Source organism: Plectropomus leopardus, chromosome 16 (assembly GCF_026936395.1).
Source record: "Plectropomus leopardus strain MGB_pleo_1.0 chromosome 16, ASM2693639v1, whole genome shotgun sequence".
NCBI classification, from domain to species: domain Eukaryota; kingdom Metazoa; phylum Chordata; class Actinopteri; order Perciformes; family Serranidae; genus Plectropomus; species Plectropomus leopardus.
The window spans coordinates 11,547,190-11,572,222 of record NC_142191.1 but is presented as its reverse complement, the minus strand read 5'-3'; the positions used below and the strand labels follow the sequence as shown (position 1 = coordinate 11,572,222).

Here is a 25,033-nt window from a genome sequence, read left to right as displayed (position 1 = left end):
AAGTTTCTGAGAGGCGAACAGCATTTATTTGTCACTGCATCAGTAAGTGAAGTGTTAGTGGACAGAAAAATGATTGACCGCTACCAACACTTTCCTTGTTTTAATTCTTCATGGAGGTTGTTCTCTGCCAGCAAGGCTATCGATTTTTCTATCAAATACGAAAACCAGCATTGTGGAGAGGCTGCAGAGGTCAGTGTGAATTAGAGCAGAGGTGTGTGTGTGTGTGTGTGTGTGTGTGTGTGTGTGTGTGTGTGTGTGTGTGTGTGTGTGTGTGTGTGTGTGTGTGTGTGAGGGCGTCCCCTCCTCCTCCCCTACATCCTCATTGTCACTCCCCAAAGGCCTCTCTGTTAAATTGGCTGACAGATAATAAGATCATACGGGAAAGTACAGACACAGAGACCTTTGTCCCACAATCCAACAGTCTTACTTCTGGTAAGGCTGCATCATATTTGTAATGAGACTTCCCCGAGATTAACTTCTTTTCTTTTGAACTAGCAGAGGAACTTAGAAGTCTGGTTGAAAAACATTTTGTCAAAACACAATTTGAAAATGTTCAGGGGACAATAACTTGGATTTGATATAACAAATTATCCTAAAAACAACAGATTGGTGTGAATATATGGCAAACACATATAGTGCAGGACAAAATTTTCACTAACCAAAAAAACCTCCCTTTGTCATAGGAGGTTTGGACAATTTAGCTCGTTTTTATTCCCAGGTTGTCAACGTACCGACAGTTTGTCACACAGCATTCCCTTGGCTTGTGATACCAGCGCAAAAAGCAGCGTTTTACATGTTTATAAGATGCACCAGGCTTTCAGCCATTTACCATGTAAACCCATCCGCAGCAATACTTGATGCTGAGAACCGACGCAGTATAAAGAGCGACAAAGTCTGCATAGTGATGGGAGGGAGGAAGGTTGACTTTTACCCAGATCACTGCTGTTTGTGCCCAGTGTGAAATCAAAAGTCAATGTAAGTTTAATGTAAAATTACACAATTTAGGTATGGTGGTTGCACACTGAGATCACTCATGTATGTAATAAATTAGCATGATCTTTTATCCAAACTTAACTGTGACCATGTCCAAAAATTAATCACGTGTAACAATCAGACTGTACATCACTCATTGGTTTGTGGATTTCTATTTTGAAACCTCGATTTCGTTATTTCAGCCATCACCATCTTGTTTTTTGAAACCAGAAGTGACCAAATTTAGAGAGAGGGTGGATCTTATATAAAAAATAAACCCCCCATACAGTCGTCATGGATGTTCAAATAAACTAAAGAGACCAAAACCATTTTTTCTTTGGTACCAGGCTGTAAACGTTTATTTTTCTGTTAAGTTGGGCATTTTAACATGGAGGTCTATGGAGATTTACTTGCCTCCCGACCCAGCATCAAGTGGACATTCAAGGAACTGTCGTTAGTTGCCACTTGATTACAATGTGTTGCAGCTGTGCGTCAGACGCAAAAGGACGTCCTGTCTTCAAAATCACCAACCGAGAGCCGTGACAAAGCTTTGGTTTGTGACAACTTGGAAATGAAAATAAATTGGGCTATTCTTATAAGCTGAAGAATGCTATCCATATGGTGAATATGACACATACCAAAAAATTAAATGTGTAAAAAAAGTCTCTTCCACTCTACACAGTTACACATTATGGTGGTAGTAGTATACTTTGCCATATAACATTAAATTAAAAGGACTATTTTATAATATTTTGACACTGTTTTCAGTGTCGATAGCAAGTGTTAGAATGAATATTTGAAATCCCCGTGTGGAAAAAAGCTATTTGACATGTAAACAGTATTTTCAAATGTGTCTGCATTAGTCAGACTCTTACTCATCTGTTTTTGTTCCCAGTATTTATTCGTACGAGCTGCCTCTCTCATTATCTCTAAATCTCTGCTAAAATCCCAAATGGGCTGATTCTATTCAACTGCTATCTGCTTTACATTTATCTATAGTATTCATATTGAGATGTGCGTCTCTGCTCTTCCCCACGACATCCCTCAATACATCCCCATAGCGTGTCCTCGGGCCTTCTGCCCCAAGGGCTCATGGGATACGAATACTCCCTGGGGCTGCTGTTTTCACAGCCTGTGAGAGAAGCACTCGAGAGAGAGAAGGAGAGAGAACAGGAGAGAGGCGGCAGCAGCATTTCTCTGTTTGCTTGATGTCACTATAATGGAAATATGCATAAGTGAGAAAAGGCATAGTGGGCCTTTGGGGCCCAAGAAGTACAAATATTTTAATAACAAACACTTTCAGTGTTTGCCTCCTGTAACGGCACCTGGGTATTATTTCACATTGAATGCAGTCAGTCAGAGCAGAATTCTGTATGCATAAAGATATAGATGTTTTCTTCTTTTACTGGAAGTGATTTTCATGCTGCGGAAAGTTTTCCCGGTGATATGTCCTTTGGAGAACTGTCATTAATCAAAAGTCAAAGTCACCTCAGATCTCACATTAGAATAGACCAGTTTAGCTACGGCTGAAATTGCAGCTGACCCCTCGTGCCCTGAGCACTTATTCAAAATCAGCAACACGGCCATAGGGGGCTAAAACAACTAAATTGAGTGAGGTTGCAAGAAGCTGGTAAGACTACTGAGGGAAAATACCCAATAAAGCAATGCCAACTGGCACTCTCAAGGGTTTCCTTGAGCTTTCTAATGTCCTGATGGGTGACTTATAGCTTTTTATACGCTATAAATGTAAATGACAAAGGTTATTCTGCAGAGAATAACAAAAAATGAACAAAACGATGGGGCTCATGCCAAAATATAGTAAACTATGCACAGTGCAAAAGTGCCTGTAGTCAAAAAATAAAAGTGAAAACCAACTGACAAAAGGTTATAACCTGCAGTTTCAAAATTACACTACAAAACTGTTCCACATATACTGGGCTTCAAAAGTCTGGAACCACATTGAAAATCTCTAGTATTTTCACGTAAAAACTGTAAATAATCAGAAAACTTGAGCATTCCTAAACATTTAAAAACCAAAGAAGTTATGACATGTAAAATGAAAAAGAAATATTTAAGATAAAGCACCATCAAAAGGTCAGAGTTGTATTTCTTCTATTTGAGCATGCATTCAGATGACACCGATCGGCTCATCTGAGGCTCAGTCAAGCACCTCAACTTGCACTCATTAAAGCAAAAGGGGTTTGTATAAAATACTAAGTTATTCTGAAATTCATGCACACAAAATAGAAGTGTCGTGGCTGGTGGTGTCAGACTTTTGGACCACGCATAAAATATTAATAATAAGGGACCTCTACTTTATGATCTTTTGTCTGATCAGAACTCCTTCATATCTGCACACCCTCCCGTACTCTCAGAGCCTCTTCTGCGGCTCACTTTACAAATTTACCCTTTGACTTCCGTTGGGTTTACAGCCATCAGCCGTTTACCTCTTGCTTTTGTAACTCTCTCACACAACACATCCACAATACTGAATCTCACCTCACTTCAAATCTCATCTGAAAACACACCTTTTTTTTAGCTGGCATACGCAGTCTGATGTCGACTCTAATAGTGAAACAAATGTTTTAGATTTGCCTTGCTGATGAATTTAGGATAATGATTTTACACCTAGTTTTTATGATAAGGACTTTTACATGGTTATTTTATTAAGTTGTTATTGTATATTTCTGTTTTGCTTTATTTTATGATGTATGTGGGGGGGTGGAAATTGAAACAGCACACTATAATAATATTTTGCATCGAAATAGTGTTGCAATATACTGACACAAAGAATCGACTTTTTAAAATTTTAGAAATTATTTTTCAAATGATGTAAAATATTTAATGGGACATCTTCAGTGGATATATGTGAAGACACTGATGATTTGTTATGGTACACTTGTGAGTGCCTGGCACATTACTGTGACTAATATCTGCCTTTCTTGTTTCAGTGCCTGTTAGTATACCTTCCTGTTGTTTTGTTTTAGTTTTTATTTGTTTTTTTATTTGTCATTGTCTCATTCTGTTACTGATTTTCTTGCTTAAAAAGTTAATAAATTTTTTTTTAATTATTAATATGGCAAATACAAACTTTTGATTGCCTTCTTTTCATCCCACTAGAATTTTTTTTTTGCTGCAATAAAAAAATGATTTGAGATAAACAGACTGGCAACTTTATCTCATTAGATTAAACAGATATTGACAAAGTTTTACTTTGAAGGCGTTATCTGCAGTTAAAAAAAGCTAATAAATTGCAACGTATGTAATACTCAGCACATCACACAACATTTAAAATGCAATAATATTGTGTTGTGACCTGATTACAGTGATAATAACATATTGTGGGGTGTCTGATGACTCCCACTCCCACTTGTTTTTTTTAACCGTGTCTTGCAAGAAATACTTTTTTGATCCCCGGGGGTAAACTGTGGCTGGTAGCAAGCGCTCTGATTCTGAGCACAGAGAATTGTAAAAAGGAGAGGTAAGTACCCGCACAAAGTATGTAAAAGTATAAAACTGAAATACAGTAAAAAATAAAAGATATTAGCACTAGTATTTAAATATTTAAAAATTACAAATATGTGTAATGTGTCCTTAAGCACTTTTAAAGGTGCCTATATATAAAATGCATTATTATATTTCATCTATTATTATAATTGTGTAACTTCAATCTGCTCTGCAACTACTACTTAAGTTAAGAGTGAAATAACAGGAAGGTTTGATATCCGTTGACTAATTTATAATAATCAATGTTATTTGTTTTAAATTTAGCCAAAACATCCTTTCAACAGCCAACAGTGTCTCTGTAATGTATGGAGCAAATGTGCTGTCAGCTATTTAAATAGCAGATTATACAAAAATGGGGCCAAAAAAAGCTTCAATGGACCCACGGCATCTAGTAACAGTGAATATTTGCAGCCTGTTTAAGTGGATTTGCATTTTTTTTGTTATCATTGTCTTGAATCTTCCTGAATATTTTTTATTCTTGCATTAGAATTTTTCTTTCAACCACAAACTATTAAAGGCCTCAGTATTAGTGGACATTTGTGTCTGTATTCAGTGTATTTGGTAAAAAAAGAAAAGGAAAAAACAGAGACTGGTTTGGCTGAACAAGTTGGACTCCCTTCTCGGATTTTCATAATGAGCTGTCAGTCATTTCTCAGTGCCCAACAACTTTCATCTGCCCTGATTCCTCCCAACCTCCCCCATTTATCACTCCTTTCTCTCTTCTGCGACGCACTCCTCCGACGCCCAGTGTCGTTTATCACGTCCGGTGGAATAGAGTTTCTCCAGCTGTCAATTTAGGAAATGGAGTGACGAGCGAGACCCCTGGGACCCCGCACTAATCTCAGACTGCAACGTTACGGAAAATGATGTACATCTCCCGTAGCCAGTCGCACTTGCGTCCACGGCAGCACGTGTGCACATCAATTTTCTGTCCTCACCCAAAATTCAACCTGTCAGTAAACAAACAACTAATCAGATGCTACAGTGGGGCAAAACTCAACTTATTAATCTCCTTTACTGTATTACACTTTTACCACCTGTGAAGAACTCTTACATTTATCCTAAAATTACACCCTAAGGCTGGAAATATCAACTCTTTCACTCAACTGCTCCTTCACCTCAGTGGCGTTCGATAAACTGCTACCTGCCCCGGGGTTTTAACGGTCAGTACTGCTGTTGCTGTCAGAGCCTGCGGTGAAAAATGCCAGTGTCGCACAGTTATGCGTCCCATGGGGAACAGATATCATAGTCGGTTACATGACAGGTGTGGCGGAGGAGCAGTGAGTGAGACCCCTGCTCATCACTCTGCTGACCGCTTAAGACGGCAGCAGACAGTGTGCGATGCATGCTACTCTACTGCTGATGCATAAACACCTCAACTTATATTAGAAATCATGTCTTGTTATTAAGGCTGTCAAAAATATTATTCGATACCTTATCGATACTCCATAATCTGAAATATTTCAATGCCCTTTTTCTGCACTATCGATATACCAGAACCAGCTGTGCTCTCTCACTCTCTGTTAGGGCTGCATAATTAATTGAAAATTAATCAAGATCACAGTTTGGGCTTCCCACAATTACATGAACATGATCGATTGCAATATTGATGTTTTAAATTTGTTCTCTGATCAAACTCGGCTGCATATCAAATTCAACTACAGATGGGCAATACAAAATGCGTCTGTTCATCAACCATGTGTGTTTTTGGTGCCACAGTGCCGATCTGTGTGACATCAGTGTGAGAAGTTATCAGTAAACAATTTAATAAAATTAGATATTGCCAATTATTATGAGATTTTATAATGCAACAATTAATTAAATTATACCTCATAAAATATTATTCTGTCCACGTTAGGAATTCCTGCGTTCAAGTCAATTTTATTTTATTTATATATCACTAAAACACAACAGAAGTTACCTCAGGGTTGTGACAACACTACTTAGGATGGTTTGACCATGTTTGTCTTTTTACTGTCTGCAAACTGTTGTTGTACATCATGGATTTATTTTATGCATTTAAATATAATGCACTAGTTTGTCTTCTATTTTCGGTTGATGAAACAAATACTATAATTCAGTACGTAGTATTTACCGGCTCCACCGCAGTGAGAGGTTGTGTGTAACAGTAGGACAGCAGTTATTTCATTGGCCACTTGTAATCACCCTTGTGGTTTAAAAGGTCAGGGGGTCAGGGGTTATGGGAGATAAGGACCCTAGGGACCGTCATAAAACACTTGCGACACTTCAGCCCTCGTTTGTCATGCCAGAGCTCGATATCACTCATTCATCTTGGTTAGGGAAGTCTTTTCCTTTAATAGACATCTTACGTCATAATCCTGCATTGTGACCACAGTCTGCACCTTAAGGCCAGCTTGCAGATTTTATTTTTATAGTTTAGAGCATGATGGGGTATTTTTGAACGGTAAAAAAAAAAGAAAAAGAATCCGTGACTTGCCACAGTTTCAATCTGTGTGTTTATATGATCCTGTATAAATGTACAGAAGCTTTATTTAAAATACTTTTCCCTCCTGTGTGTCTGACATCAACATAAGTTTGAGGTTTTCAAAGTCAAAACACTCTTCCCCAGATCGGGTGGTAACAGCAGATCGCTCGCCCTCGTCCACATCTGCATCGTATTTTCCTGAATTTGCCAGCGCAGAAAGGAACAATCAAACGGCCGACAAAACAAATGAGATTCCCTTACATTAGGCAACCGTGTAATCACATTTCCCATGTTGTCTCTTTCCCTATATGCTACGTCCTGTCGAAATTGGAGCCAGAATAAAGGAGCTGCATCAGGAGGGTCACGGTGCAGCCCGCTGCAGGCCTCCCTGCGTTAGCTGTGCATACAGAGACGCTGGCTCCTGCTGAGACATCTCATTTAGTGCATCTGCAAACAACATTACAGGTGGAAACGCTTTAGGAGATGTCTTGCAAGCATTAATCCCATTTGTGTCCTAACCCATTTCAAATGTGCATGCCGCTGCACTCATGAAATGAGAGAGATGCTGCGGCGATCAAATGGATGCAACACAAACATTTCCAAGGACTTCAGTGGACACACAAAGGAAATGTCATCACTAAGAGGATCTGCATTCAGCGACAGAAAAGAAACTGCTGCTTTTAGATGTTGAGCAATGAGTGGCTGATTTAATAAACTAAATATGTGGGAATAAAATTGAGGAAGGTATTCAGGTGTCAGAGGACAAAAATTGTGTCTATTAAATCATAAAGTATGGAGTATTTTGTACAAAATGCAGAAAGAAACAAGGAGCATATCGGCAGTTACATCTTTCCAAAAGTGTAACCACATCATGTCAAAAATTTTGTCCAAGAACAGCAGCAGGTGGTGACACTAATTGTTGGATCATGCTTTTTAAAATATTTAAAAGAAATTGCTCCTCCTAATTAAATAAATCTTTTTAAAAATCAAGCGGTTAATTTGAAATGGCAGCAATCTACTAAAATTAGTTACCACAACATTTTCAGTACAGCAAATTTATGTAGGAGAGTTAACAAAAAACATGGCTGAGATGTAACGTAAAAACACGATTTGGAGAAAAACAAAAATCATCACAAACAACAGAAGAGAAGATGCACATCCCTCAGGAGGTGGTGGTTTGAGGATTGAAATAATACCGTCTGCTTGCCACTTGTTTATCTTTTTGAGCTTTGATGCAAAAATCTCAGAAGCACTACACAGTAAATTTATTTGTCTCATGAAATTATCAAAATAAGGTACAATCTCAGTGAAAAAGTAGAGGTTCTTCGGTTTATCACATCATTTAGACTACAGAAAGGTCTTTAAATCCAGGTGCAAGTGCTTAAAATGACTCATGGAGGCAAAAATTAACAAAACCATAAAGACAGCCATGCAAGCAATGGATATAGCAGAAAGCATGTATAAATACTAAGTGCTGCCTGTAGTTAAATACTACCCTCTAGTGGGCGTTACATAATTGCAGTTACGTTGCTGGATGTCTGGTCATGACCAACAAGAGGAAGCAGAGGGGCTGCGTTTCATTACGTGAAAGTCAGGACGGTTCTTTACAGAGTTCCCTAACTTCCTTCTCTTTTAAATCCCACATAAGGTCATTCAGATAATTTAGAACAAATAGAATTCAGAAATATGATCATTGCTAAAGTTTATGAGTGAGTCTTCAATCGAAATATCTGACTGCAGTTTTCAACATAAAACAGATATTTTGCAGGAGGGCCAAACATGACCCCGAGTCTACCTGCTCCAGGGATGTCTGGAAACTACGGCAGCACATTTCTAGAGCTGCAATGATAGAAAATTATTCAGCCAATATTTTGAAAATCAAATGATCATTTCTGTCACTTTTAAAGCCAAAATGCCAAACATTTTTGGGTTTCAGCTTCTGTGTGTGTGATAATTTGCTTTTTTTTCTGTAAATATATTGGCAATTTAATCATCTTCAAGCTTTTTAGACAAAACAAGCAAACTGAGGTCATTTTTTTAAAAAAACAACTATTTAACATTTCATTTGTATTACTCAAGACTGAAAGAGTCATCTTGGACTTGGACTTATTTTTCCAAGACCAGTCAAGATCACAACTGCTGGGATATCAATAAATTACCTGTGCATGAAAGGCGTGTTGAATGAAGACGGTTACGCTGATTTCATCTCCATAGTGTTTGCATTTGTTTACTTGTTTGCTTGCTTATATTACTTTGTATTGTATTATGCACTGTATCTTTTTTACTATTTTTATATATTGTATCTTTTTTCAATATCATTATATGTGTAAATAAAAAAACAAGAAAAAAAACGTATAATATCATACAGAAAATTCCCCTCTGCAATAATAATATCTGCCGTGGTACACCTAAACATACACACATAAGTACAGGATGGAAATTAACGAAGTAAATGAGGATGAATCTTTGTTTTTTTCTGTGGGTGTTTTTATGGGAATGTGGATCTGTCAGATCCATTTGAGGGGTGCTTGTGGTTTGCATATTGTACATTTTATCGTAGGTGTGTCATGTAGACTTTGACTCGCACTGGTCTGGTCTTGACTCGGCCTTAACCCCTCAAAGTCTGTCTAAGTCTTGATAAACTCTGATTTCAGTCATAACTTGGTCACACCTATTAGGTGGTATTTACTACAACACAGTCATAGGCTGAACAAAACAAATCCACAGATTAATCCATATTGAAAAAACAATCACTAGCTACACCTGTACTCCTCTTCCCTCCCACTCCCACTTCACTCTTTTACTTCAACGCTCTGAGTTAAACTGTTGTCAACTGAATGACATACGCCACCCAATCGCCACGGCCTGCTCTTAGCATTCTCCTCCTTGGTCACGTCCAATTAGCTATCCCCTAAACACTCTCTCTCATTAGGCCAGCCATAATCCACTCATCGTGCCTTGATTTGGCGAATAAATCACACCGAGTTTTTTCACACTATTTTCCCTCCCTTGCTCCGCCACTGCTGCTGTCTTTTTAAGCTCCGTCTCTCCCTCAGCCTCGTTAACCCTGTCCAGAGTTTCTACGGTGACAATCTACGCCGGGCCTCCTCATTGGATATGGCAGCCGGCAATTTGCATGCCAGACTATTTCTCTTCATCATTGGGCCTCTTTCTCGCTCTCCCTCTCTCATTCTGCCTCTCTCTCTCTCTATGCTAGAAGAATAGAGAATAACTCAGCAACTGACGGCAGACGGCATGCACGTCCTTGTCCTACAAGGTTACGAATCCATTTCATCTGTGCAAGAGGGGAGTGAATTAAAATAAATGATGGCCGGACATTTATTGCATTCTGGGGGTGAAGGAGGGATTGGGGAGGAGAGGCACAAGTTGCAGAGTGAGACTTGTGTCTCATACTGAGCCAGACTGGCAGACAGTTTGATGTTGACTGGCATACAGCGCTGGCAAAAAGAGCCAAGACAATACACAGACAGTAGAATTATCCTCCACAGAGCTGAGTCTGAATTTGATCGTCTCTGAGCTGATCGTGCTTTAGTCTGAACTGTTGCTCCACGATCATACAACTCTTCACGTCCATGTTACACACTGCACATTGAATTTCAATAGTCCAAACTGAGCTGTGGTACACACTCCAAATATATTGGCTTTCAAATATTTCTGAGCCAAATTCATGTTTTACAGTCAAATATTACTGATGTGTTGACACTTTCATCATATTTGTTTCTATTCTTCAAATATCATATTTAAAACAGGTCCACTCTCAGAGAGTACAATGATATTTTACTTCTGTGTGTTACTGGTAATAAATCATATGCGTGTCCCTTTGAGGCAATTTTACAACGTTTAATAACACTTTAGTTTGAGTGGGCCGCAGAGTTTTATGAACCTGTTGTAAAGATTTTTGGAATAAACAGTGAAAGGCATAATTTTTTATTGGAATATATTTTGTTAAGTTTATTTTGTGATAAGGGACAGTGGATTAACAAACCCTTATTTGCTCTAATCTACAATGTAGGATTCGATTTAAGATGAAAACAAATGTCAACTTCAAGTTCCCCTCAAGACAAGTCTTAAAGTATATAAAAAGACTCTGCTATTATTAATATGTTTCACATTAACATCTATTTTAAGTTGGCACAGTGCTAAAGTGAAGTGTGGAGCTACGTGGGTCTGGCTGGGAGACTGGCGATAAGTTGACCGTTGAAGGAGCAGTGTGCATCAATGTGACGAGCGTTTGCATTTAAGGAAACATCAGAAAGACTCACCCATACAAGTTTGAGCCTCAGTCAGACTCAGGCTCAGAGGAAGACTCCTTTTACACAAGAATCTGCAACCTGCAGATGTATCAGGATTTTTGCTAGCTTGTAGGCTAACTGGCAGTGGCTGACACAGCCTTACTGGTTATGGCAAATACCATAATATTTCCTACAAGAAGGGATGCAAGATATATATTGGGCCAATAAATTATTGGCCGTTCGTGGAAATTTATATTATTATGTATTGTTCCAACATTGAAATTATAGCTGATAAATAGTTACTATGAATCCAGACTGCTCTTATTGATTGAACAAGCATCTACACACACAAGGTGATTTGCTAATGACCAATAAACACAGAAAAGAAGTTCAACAATTTTGATCTTATAGGCAAACTGAATGTTGGACAAGGGTTTCTTCACTGTTTGGCAAGATGAGTGAAGTCTGTTATTTACAAAAGTTAATACTTGTTATTGTGTTAGTGGCAATAATGCTGGTGCAGAGAAGGACTACAAGCAGCCAAAAATGATCCGTCTGCGTCAACACACTCTTGTAAAAGGACGGGGATAGTGTTTATAGATGTCACTGGAGAACCACTGTGCATCACTCCAAACTGCTCCTTGTTTCCATCTGCGTGTTCCAGAAATACATCCTCGGACCCAAAGGATCCCTCGCTAAGTGACTTTTTTTCCTGTTGACCACAAAGCTATCAATATGTCTGCCTCTTGACACTGCCCTATCTCTCTCTGGACACGGAGGCCGGACTCTGAATGCTGACTACTGCTCGCTGCACAACTCTCCTGGACCTCTTCCAGGACACTCTATTGTAATACAGTTATTTTTAGACAAGCCGACGCAAATAAATATTTATAGTTGTTTGCAGGTCAGGGGTCTCAATGAACCGCAGGGTAGATGGCAGTGAATAAACTACAGTATGTAACTATGTAAGCAGGAATAAGAGTTCAATACAGCAGGGCAGGAATAACATATCTGAAGGGACAGTTGACCCCCAAATCAAAAACACTCATTTTTCCTCTTACCTGTAGTGTTATTTATCAATCTAGATTTTTCTTGTTTTTATCTGAGCTGCCGATTGTCAGAGATATCTGCTGGAGAGATGTCTGCCTTCTTAGGAATATAAGGGAAATAGATGGTACTCCGTTGTGGTGCTCAAAGTACCAAACTGAAACAAACCAAACCAAAACCAAAAACATTTTAAAAAACTCAACAGCAATGTCTCTTTGCAGTAATCATGATCTGGTTCATCAAGATGATCCACAGAACTTGTTGTGAGTAGTTTGATGGGGGAACTATTTTCTTTCTACCGAGCTTCTTGCTAACCATGTCACTGCACAGAAGTAAGTCTTCAAAAGTATTTTTGCAGAATGATATATTTTAGTGGAAATGACCTTTGACCTTTCTCATTTTATCCTATGAGACATCTTTGTTATATCTCATAATTATTTAATGCATTTTTTAGTAATGACCAAAAACATGTTTCCTGAGGTCACAGTGACCTTACATTTTGACCTTTGGTCACAAGTGTCTGTTCAGTTTATTCTCGAGTCTGAGTGGGTGTTTGTGCCAAATTTGAGGGAATTCCCTCTAGGTATTCCCGAGATACTTCCAGCAGTAATCTTGACCTTTGATCACCAAAATCTATTCAGCTGACAGTAGAGTTTAAGTGGACATTTGTGCCAATTGTTTTTTAAAAAGTCCTTTAAGGTATTTTTTAAAATAGACTTTTCAAGGTCACAGTGACCTTGACCTTTGACCTATGACCACCAAAATCGAATCAGTTCATTGTTGAGTCCAAGTGGACATTTGTGCCAAATTTGAAGAAGTTCCCTTGAAGCATTCTTGAGATTTCACAAGAATAAGATAAACATACATATGGACAGAAAGCTCAATAGAAAATGCCTCCGGTCACAGCTATAGCTATAGCTGGTGTGGAGACATAAAAAAAATAATTAAAATGTCTGGAGCAAAATCAAGGTTGAGACCATATCTATCATTAATACTGGTTAGGTTTTAAAACAACTTAATTGGAGAACTTCTTGGTGCATTATAGGGTTATTCATTGCAATGTGGTGTTAGATTTTTACTCATACTTTCCTTGAATGCAGCTTTCTCATTTTCCCTGACATCTGGATGCCTGTGATAATAGCCCTGGCACTGATCACTTTTATATTAAACTTCAGTCTGAATGGAGATGTGTGTCACTGGAAATTATTACACTTGTCACTTCAATCCACTTCCTATCAAATTTATACTTCAGAGAGGATATTTCTATGCAAAGAGACCGGAATGACCTAGACAAAGCCTTGGCTCGGGTGATGAAGGAGTAGCACAAGAAGGGAAAATTTAAGTTCAAGGAAGAAATGCTGAAGAAGCCAAAATGGTGATTAAATGGTAACATTTTCCTGTGGTCTCCCCACTGACCAGAATTTGGAGAGAATATGGGGGAATATTGTGTTTCTGTCATTGTTCGTCTAGCATAACTCTGAGTCTAAATATAGGTTATGCAAGAGGGGCACGGGCCACGCACGCAAGTGTACACGCACGGAAACACAAACACACACACACACATACACACACACAAAACACAGTGAGTGACTAACTGAGTGTTTTTACTTTGCAATGGTGTTTCTATTTCTAATCCCTCTACCTTTCAAAATAGTTCAAATATTTTTGATGAATCGACTTAAAGGGCCAGTTCACCCCAAAATCAGAAGTACATATTTTTCATCTTACCTGTAGTGATATTTATTAATCTAGCCTGTGTTGCTGTACAGTGACAAGTTTTGGAGATATTATCCATTTGTACATGAAGCTGCTCACAACAAGGTCTGTGGACTATCTTGAGTAAACGAGTCGTGATCATCAAAGGAGTTTGTTTAACTATTTGAGCACCACAAGCCAGGTGCCCTCTAAGTCCATTATATTAGAGAGAATACAGACGTCTCAACTGCCGATATCTCCAACACTCTGCAACTCACACAGAAAAAAAACCTAAATTGATAAATAGCACTACAGGTAAGAAGAAAAATATGCATTTTTGCTCTGGGGGTGAACTGTGCCTTTAATATGCTCTTAAAATGAAGAATCAGTGCAGTTAGTCCTGCATTCATAATTTTCTGTTTTGTTATTTGTTTTTGTTTTTTATATTTTTAAAATGTATATATAGAAACTCCATCTTAGCATTAGTTCTGTGTTAACCTACACTTCAATAATGTGTACCGTTGCATGTCTGTATAAAAACTATGAGATATATACAGTATGAATGACTCTGAAAGATGGATAATTCAGTGTAAATACAAATAAAACGTTTGTGTAAAATCAAAGCCTACCATGAGCAGACGATACAAATCAGTCTTCTGTAAAAATGTCCAGAAGTCGAGTCGTTCTGTTTCTTTCTCAGTTATTCATCATACGAGAGACTGTCGTCAGAGTGCAAGCGGTCAGACAATACAGAGAATACAAAGAAGTCGATTTTAATTTCTGAAAGTGATGGTGTACACCTCCCTTTCTGGGACCACATGTACCCATAATGGATCAGATTCCGCCCGAACATTTTGTCCTGTGCCTTTCTCGATTTTCTGACCGTCTCAGTAAAGAAAACATAAATACATAATAATATGGTGGACTGCCCAATGTGCTTCACAAAACCACATCAATATTTGCAATTGCAGTCTAACGGCTCACAACAATTAGTGATCTCTAATTTCAACAGCACAAACAGAGGCACATTTTGACCTTCCTACCGACCACCCGACCAGGCGTCTGTCAGTCACGGCTGCACAAACAACCGAGCTACTCAAACACTTGTCATCATCCCTCATCAGCATCCTGATTGTTGAGGAGGACAGATTAGAGGGAATGTCCACATACATCCAGCGGCCTCTGAAGTGACAGCAAGGGTTTATGGGACAGCAATGCGAGAGCCCCGCCCGCTTCACCTTGACCCCGCCGGCCCGCTTCAGCCGCCGCTACTCCTCTCGTCTCAGGCTCTCCGGTCTGACCTCGTCATCCCGGGGCCTCTGGCCTCGCCTCTGACGGCTGAGTTATTACCATAATTACCCAAGAGGCAATGCAGGGAGCGGCCACATGGCAGAGGCCGCCCATGTTTAACAGAATATTTGGGTGTTTTATCGACTTTAACTCAGCCCCTGGGGCAGAAGAGAGGGGGCCAGGATGATAAGAAAACCACTCATGTGGGAAATGAAGAGGACCATTTCACAGACGGAACCAAGAAGGGGATGAAATATACTGTTAATGCAGCAGTGGCCAGTGCACATATGTCATATATTCTCTAAGACAAGGTGTAAATATGCTCATATATTCAGGTGGTGTCGTACAGAAGGACTTGGGTGGAGATGACTACCTTCTAAAAATAGCACTTTGAACCTTATATAATGAAAAAGTATTTGGATTGCTTTATGTCAACATTAAATATTTCATGTCCTGAGGTGGAGTGAAGGTGGAATAAAAAAACAATATATTATGTATATAATTCATTTTTCACAGCAGGTATCTTCCAAACTGACAGACTGAAAAGGTTCAATTTCTGGGAAAATTTTAATTCTTTTTCTTTTTTTTTTTTTTTTACTGTTTTGCTTCTTACTTCGCCGTAACTTACAGAGACTTTCCATGTCTGTGTGACTATGCTCATTTGAATTCATAGAGGCCTATGGGATCAAAAAGCACCTCCTCTTAAAAACAGCAGTTCAACATATATTCAAGCTGAGCACAAGGTCATAAAAAGGTATCTAGGAAAAACAATAAAATTCACCCCAAACTGAACTAATTCTTAAAGTGTGTAATATGTTTACTGAAACTATGATTTTGTTTCAATAAAAAGAAGTCGTCAGCACTCACCGAGAAGCATTTAACAAAAACTGACGTGTTTCAGCCGTAAGTCTCTTCAGCGTTTTGTTTGAACTATAATTTTGTTTACCATGGTTTACACACATAATACTTAGAAAAAAAAACAAAACTGCATTAGATAGCAATTGGTGACTAGTTTAGCTGCCTGGAATACATTTTTAATCTCAGATTTTAGTACACAGACATCCCCTCATTCAGTAGAGGAATGTGACAACACCTCTCTATTAACAAACTTTGTACAGACACAAGTCAGTTTTGTCAAGGTCAGACATTTAAGGGGACATAAACTTGAAAAAAACACATTTTTGAGATTACAGAGACTTCACCTCTTCTCCTTACTTTTCTTCCTATGACAAATTTAAAAAAAAAAATTGAAGGCCAGGTGGATATTTTTCCCAAAACAAACTATCTTTCAGCTATATGTAACATTTTTAAGAAAGCTCTTAATAATCCATGTCTATACTGCCATGTCTAACCAGCCAGGAGGCCATGCATATTCATACAGTTAGAGTGAAAAGCAGAGCCGAGCTTGCCGTACACAGGGCACAGGGCCATTGGCCTCAGGCCAACAACGCACACAGAGACAAAGGTTGTGTATAGTAAGCACACACTTCTTTTAGTATCTGTATTTACACTTGAAAGCTCAGTCAATCCCACACAAAGAAATATAGAAACACACACACATTCACACACGCCCTCACCTGCTCAGAAAGGTCAACACATTAGCATTCCAATACATCCAGTATTCAGACTTTCCTGGTCCTATAGAGCTACCCATCAAACATGTCCAAGATGGCACTTAGCCGTGTGTGCCCGTGTCTTATTATGCAGACCCATCTGTGTGGGTTCAAAGGTCATGGCCGGGCCTGGCAGGGGCTACAGGTGAGCAGATGAGAACAGTAGGGGCTCGGTTTAATTTAGCTAAGCACTACAGGATGCAGTGCGCCCCTGTACCTGGGAAGGACAAGTTGAACTTTTCACACTGCGCCTCAGACTCATCATTTCGATGGGTGGAAAGTCGAGGAAAAATGAGTAATAGAGTAACAAAAAAAGCTTTTGACATGGAACTGGTTTCTTTGTGGCTGAGGTGTTTTTTTTATTTTGTGTGAGACTTGTTCAAACAAACACAGACAAGCAGATAAACACACATACACACACGGCTCTGTCACCAAGTCTCTGTTTTTACCTCCCTTTCTTTCTTTTTCTCCCTCTGACACACATCCAAGCACACAATACACACAGACATATTGAAAGAAGATGACTGTCAGCAGTGTAACCATGTGTGTGTGTGTTTGTGTGTGTGTGTTGGTGTGAGGGTGTGAGGGAGAAAATCCCTAATCTGGCATGGACCAGCTTCCTGTCTAGACTCTGCATGAGGAGGCCAGCGCTAACCTGGCCAGTGCTGTGAGTGTGTGTGTGTGTGTGTGTGTATATGAGAGAGCATACATGCACATTACCATTGTGTCTGCGTGCATGCTACTTATGTATGTGTGAGCACAGACCTACATTATGTCTGTGTCTTAGTTGCACACTATCACTGTACTCGTCCAAACCAGAAACAGACATTAACCTCTGGCCTTCCATATCTACTGCCCAATGCTTGTTTTCAAACTGGACAGTTTCCAGTAAAAGCTCCTTTTTGTTTTCTGTTATTTTGACACTTTTTCTGCCACGCGTGCCAATGCTGCTGCGATTCCAAAAGCCAATTTCCTCATTATCCCACTTGCACTTACGGGAATAGAGAGGTGGGGGTGTGGAGGGTTAAAGTTGGAGGGAAATGGAAAAAGGCCTGATGTGGTTTTCTCTGAAATTCCACACAAAGAGCGAGGATGAGCTAGAGAGGGACTGAAAGCCTCTCGTTCTCCTTCCTTATTCTCTGTCCTTCCTAAATAAAGCTGTTCAGCTTAACAACAGTAAATACAGTGGTGAAAGATTTATACTTTTGCTCCAACAGCATTTAAACAACACTGACAATGAAAAAGTTAGGAGCAGCGTGTACGATTTAGTGGCATCTAGTGGTGTGGATAGCAGATTGCAACCAGCTGAACCTTTCCATGGTTCAAATTCCTTCAGTGTTCACTGTTCAGGAAGTTTTTACCAGGAGACAAATTATCTGCAGAGATCTTTAAAAGAGACAGTCTAGGTGATTTGAAGAAAAATGCTAAGTAAAGCAGTTTCTGTTTGGTGAATATTTCTCGTACCTCTTTGTCTTTTTGTAATTTTGTCCTCTGCTTAAGCAACTCTCAAGTCTCTTAAAAATCCTAGAAGTGTCCTAAAATCCTAAAAAATGTCCCAAGAAGTGTCTGAAAATCCTAGAACCATGTGTGGGGGTGCTGCATCTGGCCCCTGGCCTCCTGTCATTTTGCAAAAATGCCCCCCTGGAAATGCAAGGTCAGTATCCCTGTTTTACCCCATACCTTTACCATAATCCTTACCTTAACTGCCTCACTTTTAAGCTCATACTTAATAGCTAGCTAAATGATAACTCTGCATTTTTTAAGGGTTTCCACTTCTGGACCAAGAAGCAGAGCAGGCGGATCGTAGACTGACAGTAGGCGAGTCATGTGGCTGCTCCAGTTGCAGCTTTACCTACTCGAGAAGAGGACCCGCTCCCTATGCAGCTATAAACTCCTGTTCTAAGGTAACAAAAACATAATTGTTGTTTTCAGGTGATTATACACTAAAGAAAACATACTTATTATATTACATTTCTGCCGATATATGCTCCTAAATCGAACACACTTGACCTTTCAGTCACTGAAAAAGAATCCCTCGCAGTTTGGTAACATGACCAAACTTGAGCTGAATCATAACTGGAATCGCTGACAGCCTCTTGCCATCAATCATGTGCAGAAACTCTGCCATTAGTAATCACAACAAACACCACTGAGCACAGCAGCTTTCTGCTGTCCTACTCACACTGAGTGCTAATCAAAAAATGCTAAGTGTGTTTAGCCTTAGCTTTGACAGTATTTGTCTGGAGTGTGAATCAACATCATGGACGTCGCTATTTCATATTCATGCAGGGGCCCAATGACACCTTGTCCTCTGCTTTCTAAAAGGCCTTAACTCAGCAGATCACCAACCCCCGCAGACCCAGATGTAAAGTGAACAGTCTTCACCTCTGTGACATCAGACCGCTACAATATGCAGTCTTATGGAAGCAAGCCGTCACAGAGGCCTGCCAAAGACCACGGCCAAGACCACAGCAGCCAAAAAAGCCACAAAGAACAAATGACAAAGGTGATTTTAAGGAGGCAAAACAAACAACTAAATGTAAGTATTTGGAGTCTCCTTTTTAAACGCAATTAATATATTTATATAATTAAATGACAATGTGAAGGGTATTTATGTAGTGAGGAGAATACTGTTGTAGTTATATAGAATCATTTGTTTTTGTTTTTTTTTCATTTTACTGCAAACACATCTAGTGTTTTTTTGGCAGTTTTTTTTTTTTTTTTTTTTTTACAAAGTTTACAACCTCTGATTACAACAGCAGACAGACAAATTTAGCGAATACAGTCAAACAACTAGCAAACCAAGACAAATTTAACGCAGAAGTGAATAGTGGACTTACATTCATCAGGTAGCCAGAAACACGACTCCAGTGGGATGTCGATATCCCTCAATGTCTCCTGCAAGCGAGCATCTGTTTGCTAACACGTTAGCCATGTCAGGGATGTGCCTCTCTCCTCTGGTTTGAAGATCTTCTGCCTCCTGGTGACTGAAATCAGATTTTAAATGAATTAAAAACATAAAATGAATGAAATGACATTTCTTTCCCTTCATTTAACAGATGATTTTGTCAAGTTACACTTACAATAAGTGCATTTAACCATCACAGGAACAAGAGCCAGGTGTTGTCAAAAATTTTAAGTACTTCTGTGTTGAAGTACAATTACTTAAGCAGTAGTAGTAACGCCACATGATTACAGCACGGAGCAGCTGTGACAAGCTAGAAAGTGGTACACAGTCACAGGGACGCACATGCACTAACATGCAAATGTGGATGGACCGTCTACCATAACACACGACAAAGAAGCCCAGATAACAACACAGAGACAGAATAAAAAAAGGATGCTAAAACATGACTAATGATAAAACTTAGTGAAACAGTGGCAGAAATGGAGAGTCATGAAGTCAACAAACTGGCTAATAAAGTCTGTGAAAGAGTTTGCTAACTTTAGCTAATCGTCATAAGAGAACAAGTAAAGCTGGTGAAGAATTGAACAGTGGTCATTTTATTGCTTGTGAGTGAGACTTTCCGTTTGTCAGAGGAACAGTATGTCATTTCTTCTTTCGAAAGTTACATAGTCTTGCTTTAGTGTTATTGAGGTTTTTTTTTTAATGAGGTCAATAATTGCTAGCATTTCTACGTGTGGTCTAAAAAGGTTGGTTTTCATCATGCAGTGGTTATTCAGACTTTTGTGGGGAGTTAAAAAAAAAAGCCTGACAAGAGAGAAGCCTTGATGGACACAATCAACCACAGAGATAAATCAACAAACTGAAGGGACAGTCAACTTTCACGAGGCAGAGGAGCGCAACGATCACACAGAAGTGTAAGATCTGACCATAATTTAAGATTAAGAATAAGCCATCTGCTTCTCTAGCCTGTAGTAAACAGAGAAGCAAGTCTCACTCTAAACAAATCTTAGCCTAAAACACAACCTGAGCACACCTGTGAGGAGATCAACACAGAGATAAGGCTGTAACTCTGCAGATTATTTCTGTACTCAATTCAAGCATTGCAGCAAGATGAGGACGTAAACCTCAGGCACAACAACGACGAAGCGACAGACAAGCTTTTGCTGACTCCACGTGATCTCACCTTAAGTCATCGTCTAGCCGGCGTGGTATTCCTTTCCTATGTACATGTATTAAGAAAGCCGATGACTAACACAGATGGTGGACAAATCAAATGAGTCATCCGAGTTGTATGGCTATGACATATACACATCATTGTCTCCGCTGGTGTGGGTTTAAGGGGTCTCCTGTTGGCATTCCTATCCAACTGACTCCCCAAGTATGACTCATAGGCTTGTTACCCCCAGACGGAGCAGACTTTACTGTGCTGGCTTGTCAGTGTGCTGTAGTGGGGAAATCTGGCGGGATGCTGCTCAGTATTTGGGGTTTGTCTGACTCTGTCTCGCCAGTCTAAACTGTCTGACTGTGTGTTTGTGGTCAGACGGTGAACTTTGTCTACTCCATAGGAACCACGCTGAAATATCAAAATATACATGTTCTGTAGAGACACAGTTGCCCGATCGCTGCTCTGCTAGAAGAGGTTAAGCACTACGGCAGCAGTTGCCACTCGACAAGCACAGTCAGCAGGAATGTAACCTACATTACAGCGAAAAGAAGACATATTCCTCCGTATTGCTACCAGCATGTGTTTTTGTTTTCATCCTCCGGTCTGTAGCTGCATTCCTTTCCTGTGTGTTGTGCGAGACGGAGAGATTGCCGGAGAATGACTCACTAAAACCTGACCCAGCAGTGAGGTAATCACTGGAGGACGCTCGGAGTAAAAGTGAACTTTGATGGTGATGGCTGGGATCATGTCTAGGAATCCCCAGACAGTTTGGAATAGTACAGTGTGTATGTGTGTGCGTGTGTGTGCGTGTGTGTGTGTGTGTGTGTGTGTGTGTGTGTGTGAGATGACATAATTTCTGTGCACCAGTCCAGTCCATTAGATGGTGTGTTTAAGGCCTCCTGATGAAGGCCCATGACCCATTACAAAATCTCTCCACACAAACTTGATAAGACCAATGGAAATAGATGCTCAACCCTAAATTACAGCTGCTAGTTGACCATTTATAATTCTGCCTTATTATTTTCTTATTTTCTGCCTTATACTAACTTTTTTCTTTTTTGACCCAACCAGAGGAAAAGAGTGAGTCGTGTACAGTGTGCAACTGTGCTGTTGATGATGATGATAAAGGAGTTTTCAGATAAGGATTTTTTTACTTCATTAATTTTGCAGAAATACTATCCCAACTAAATGTGGCGTTTCAAAGTTAAAGAAAAATCTTATAAATTATGTAACTGCAAATTTGGTTCACGTGTAGATTTTCTGGACTCTTTCTTTGCATGTTAAACATACATTTCCTGGCATGAATGTAGGTTGCAGGGGGATGCAGGGGACACCTCCCCCTCAAATTTTAGAACATTCTTACTTCCAATTAAGACATGACAGTAGGAGAGGACTTTCACAATGATAAAATTAAAGACATAACATAAGTTAATGGTGAAAAGGCACACATTGGTGCATGAAAAAATCACAGGAATGAAGTAAATTAAACATGTGATGCTCAGGCTCCTAAATCCCCCATTTCATATGTGTCCTCCCCACTGAAACGAGACCTATGCCCTCGCTCCATAGTCACTAGCAGTCCACTTCAACACTACATAAAGCTACATCCTCCTTTAAAGTAACACCTCTCTGACAATGTCAATCAAAGCTGAACACTTTGCAAAGTTTGAATTGAAGGCTGAGCTGTTGTATTTGATTTTACAGGTGTCCTTTATAAGTGTCCATTGAGCGTACGTTGTAAAATAACATGACCCTATGTAAATGTACAAAATGTTGAGTTTTTCTGCTCTCTCGTGTCTGTACACAGACACAGTCAGCAGATATTGTTTGTTAAGCAGCATCACCTGCTGGCTTAATGGAGAACTGCCAACATTACAGTAATTGCCAAAGGATGAGACAAAAAGCCACAACATACTATAAACCAGGGATAGATGCTGATATTTTCAAGCACTGGCCCCACAGACCACCCAGCCCCTATATTTGGTGGCCACAGTGCATTTTTTTGTGGCACAAATGTAAACTTTGGTAAAAACAGTACAGAAAAGACAATTCAACCCAACTTAACAAAGCTTCCTTAAAGGTATACTATATAGGATTGTCCGTTATTGTTTATAAACACGCAAACCAATGAAAAAGAAAGTAAAAGCTGACCACAGATTCCTTTTTTTGCATTTCTTCTCTCTATGTTTGTATCTTGTTTTTATTTTTTCTGGCACTGCGTCTCTTGGATGCCTGCTGCTTACAGTCTGGCACCTGGTTGCTACCTTTTTATAAATCCCCAACCTCACCCGAGTATTTTGGAGGAATATGCCAATAAACCTCCCAAACACAGAAAATATGAATAAAATAAGAAAATACAGGCAGAGGGCGGAGTCTCTGCAAAAAAATACATCGCCACACACTTTCAGTGAGTCACAAGTGATGACTGAGAGGGATTACTTCTGTATGAGTCTATACATGTTTTTTAGGAAAATCCTGCATAGTAAGCTCTATCATTAACTGTGACACTTTGACAAATGAAAAGACACTACCAGTATGAAAATATGTCATTATTTAAATTGAAAACTCAAGTTATTTGTACACAATAGGCACAGATGAATCTGGATGTTTGTGGAACTGTAATGTTGCGTTTCCAAAGATGTGCAGTGCATGGGATTTTTTTTTTTTTAATGTAATTTTTATTTAGTAGTCTCACTGAGACACGCAGTCTCAATCTCAAGAAAGACCTGATGAAATTTAGCGGCCACAGAGAAAGTTTTTGTGACCACAGTTAAAGTTGAACCCTGAATACAGAACAAGAATCCTTCTAATGATATCAGAACAACCAAATGTTAACACTGGAATGTAAAAACTTAACATAAGCCACATTAAATTAAGCTCTATTCACTGAGGTGTGACACAAACTGGAAAATGATTTAGTGTAAGAGGATCCTTCTTTAGAACAAGAATCACAAAACAAAAGACAAAAGTGTTACACACTTGGCAAGACAGAAAAATCATGAATGACTTTACACTGTGTCACAGTTTCCTTTAACTTTGCTCTTGAGAGCAAGCACAATGCAACAAAGAGGACCAAAGGACTGTGGAAACAGGCCAGATGGAGGATTGTGTGGAGTGTCTGAGGGATAACCAAGGACCAGGGTTCTTGTCTCAAAATAGTTTCACAATGGCTATGAAGACATCCCATCCCCTGCTCATTCTTGGATCATGCAAAAAGCCAAGACACTCATTTTGGGTTTGGATCACTTAAACATCACTCAGCCAAAGTTATGAATGAAGATTTTTCAGCCAGAACTCAGAGCGACATTACGGGAAACCAATATCTGAAAAACAAACAGAAAAGCAAGACTGTTCCTACCTCCTGACCAAAGCACTACACAACAGATACCAAAGAGCTCAGTCATTAACTGACAACATAGTTTGCTTTGCACTGCTGATTCAAACCCCATTTTTATTCAACTGTCAATGAAGCAGCAAAAGGAAAACCTTGACATTCCTAAAATGCTCAATAGATAATGAAAATGCGTCAAAGTTAGTCTCTACATCATGCACTGTTCACAGACACAGTGATGTTCAAAGAGAAAAATAACAGACTAGCAAGAAAGAGTATGAGATCTATGAAAGTTTCATTTTCATTCAAGTATTACGGTGAGTTGAGGAAGAAATGACCTTGTTCTGGCAAAATATGTAAATATAAAAGTCATATTCATCTTCAACTCCATGGAGCCAGAAAGTTTGCATATAGTACAGAAAGGCACCTGGGCATCTGATTCAAAGCAAAAATATTTACCAAGTTTGGACATTCTACAAAATCATTCTTGCTATGCAAACTGGTGGGCAAAAGAAACATAGTGAAATACCAGACCCCATGTTTGGGTACGGGGCCTCCAGTGGTTGAGTGAGCTTTGACCTAAAATAGGTCTGAGAATGTGGATATGCTCTATGAATAGAGATAAAACAGACTGTGGACGGGGGGAAAAAAATCAGAAAGATAAAATAACTAAGGGGCCTGCAAATAAACCGTCAGACATCAGAACATAAAAATGAATTTTGTGCGGATGGTGGTTTGCAGAGGGCATGGGAAAATCTGCACCCACAGAAGAGAAACTTTGGTTCTTTTGAACAGTAATGCAATCA

At 39.3% G+C, this 25,033-nt stretch overlaps 1 protein-coding gene across 1 annotated transcript in view; it reads right to left on the bottom strand.

Annotated features, from left to right (window-relative positions):
• Positions 1-25,033, bottom strand: part of LOC121955513 (steroid hormone receptor ERR2-like) — a 170,576-nt gene that overhangs the window by 74,999 nt on the left and 70,544 nt on the right. The window contains exon 4 of the mRNA XM_088089222.1: positions 19,664-19,810. Coding sequence (XP_087945348.1) covers positions 19,664-19,665 — 2 coding nt within the window. The 5' untranslated portion in view covers positions 19,666-19,810. The remainder of the gene's footprint in view (positions 1-19,663; positions 19,811-25,033) is intronic.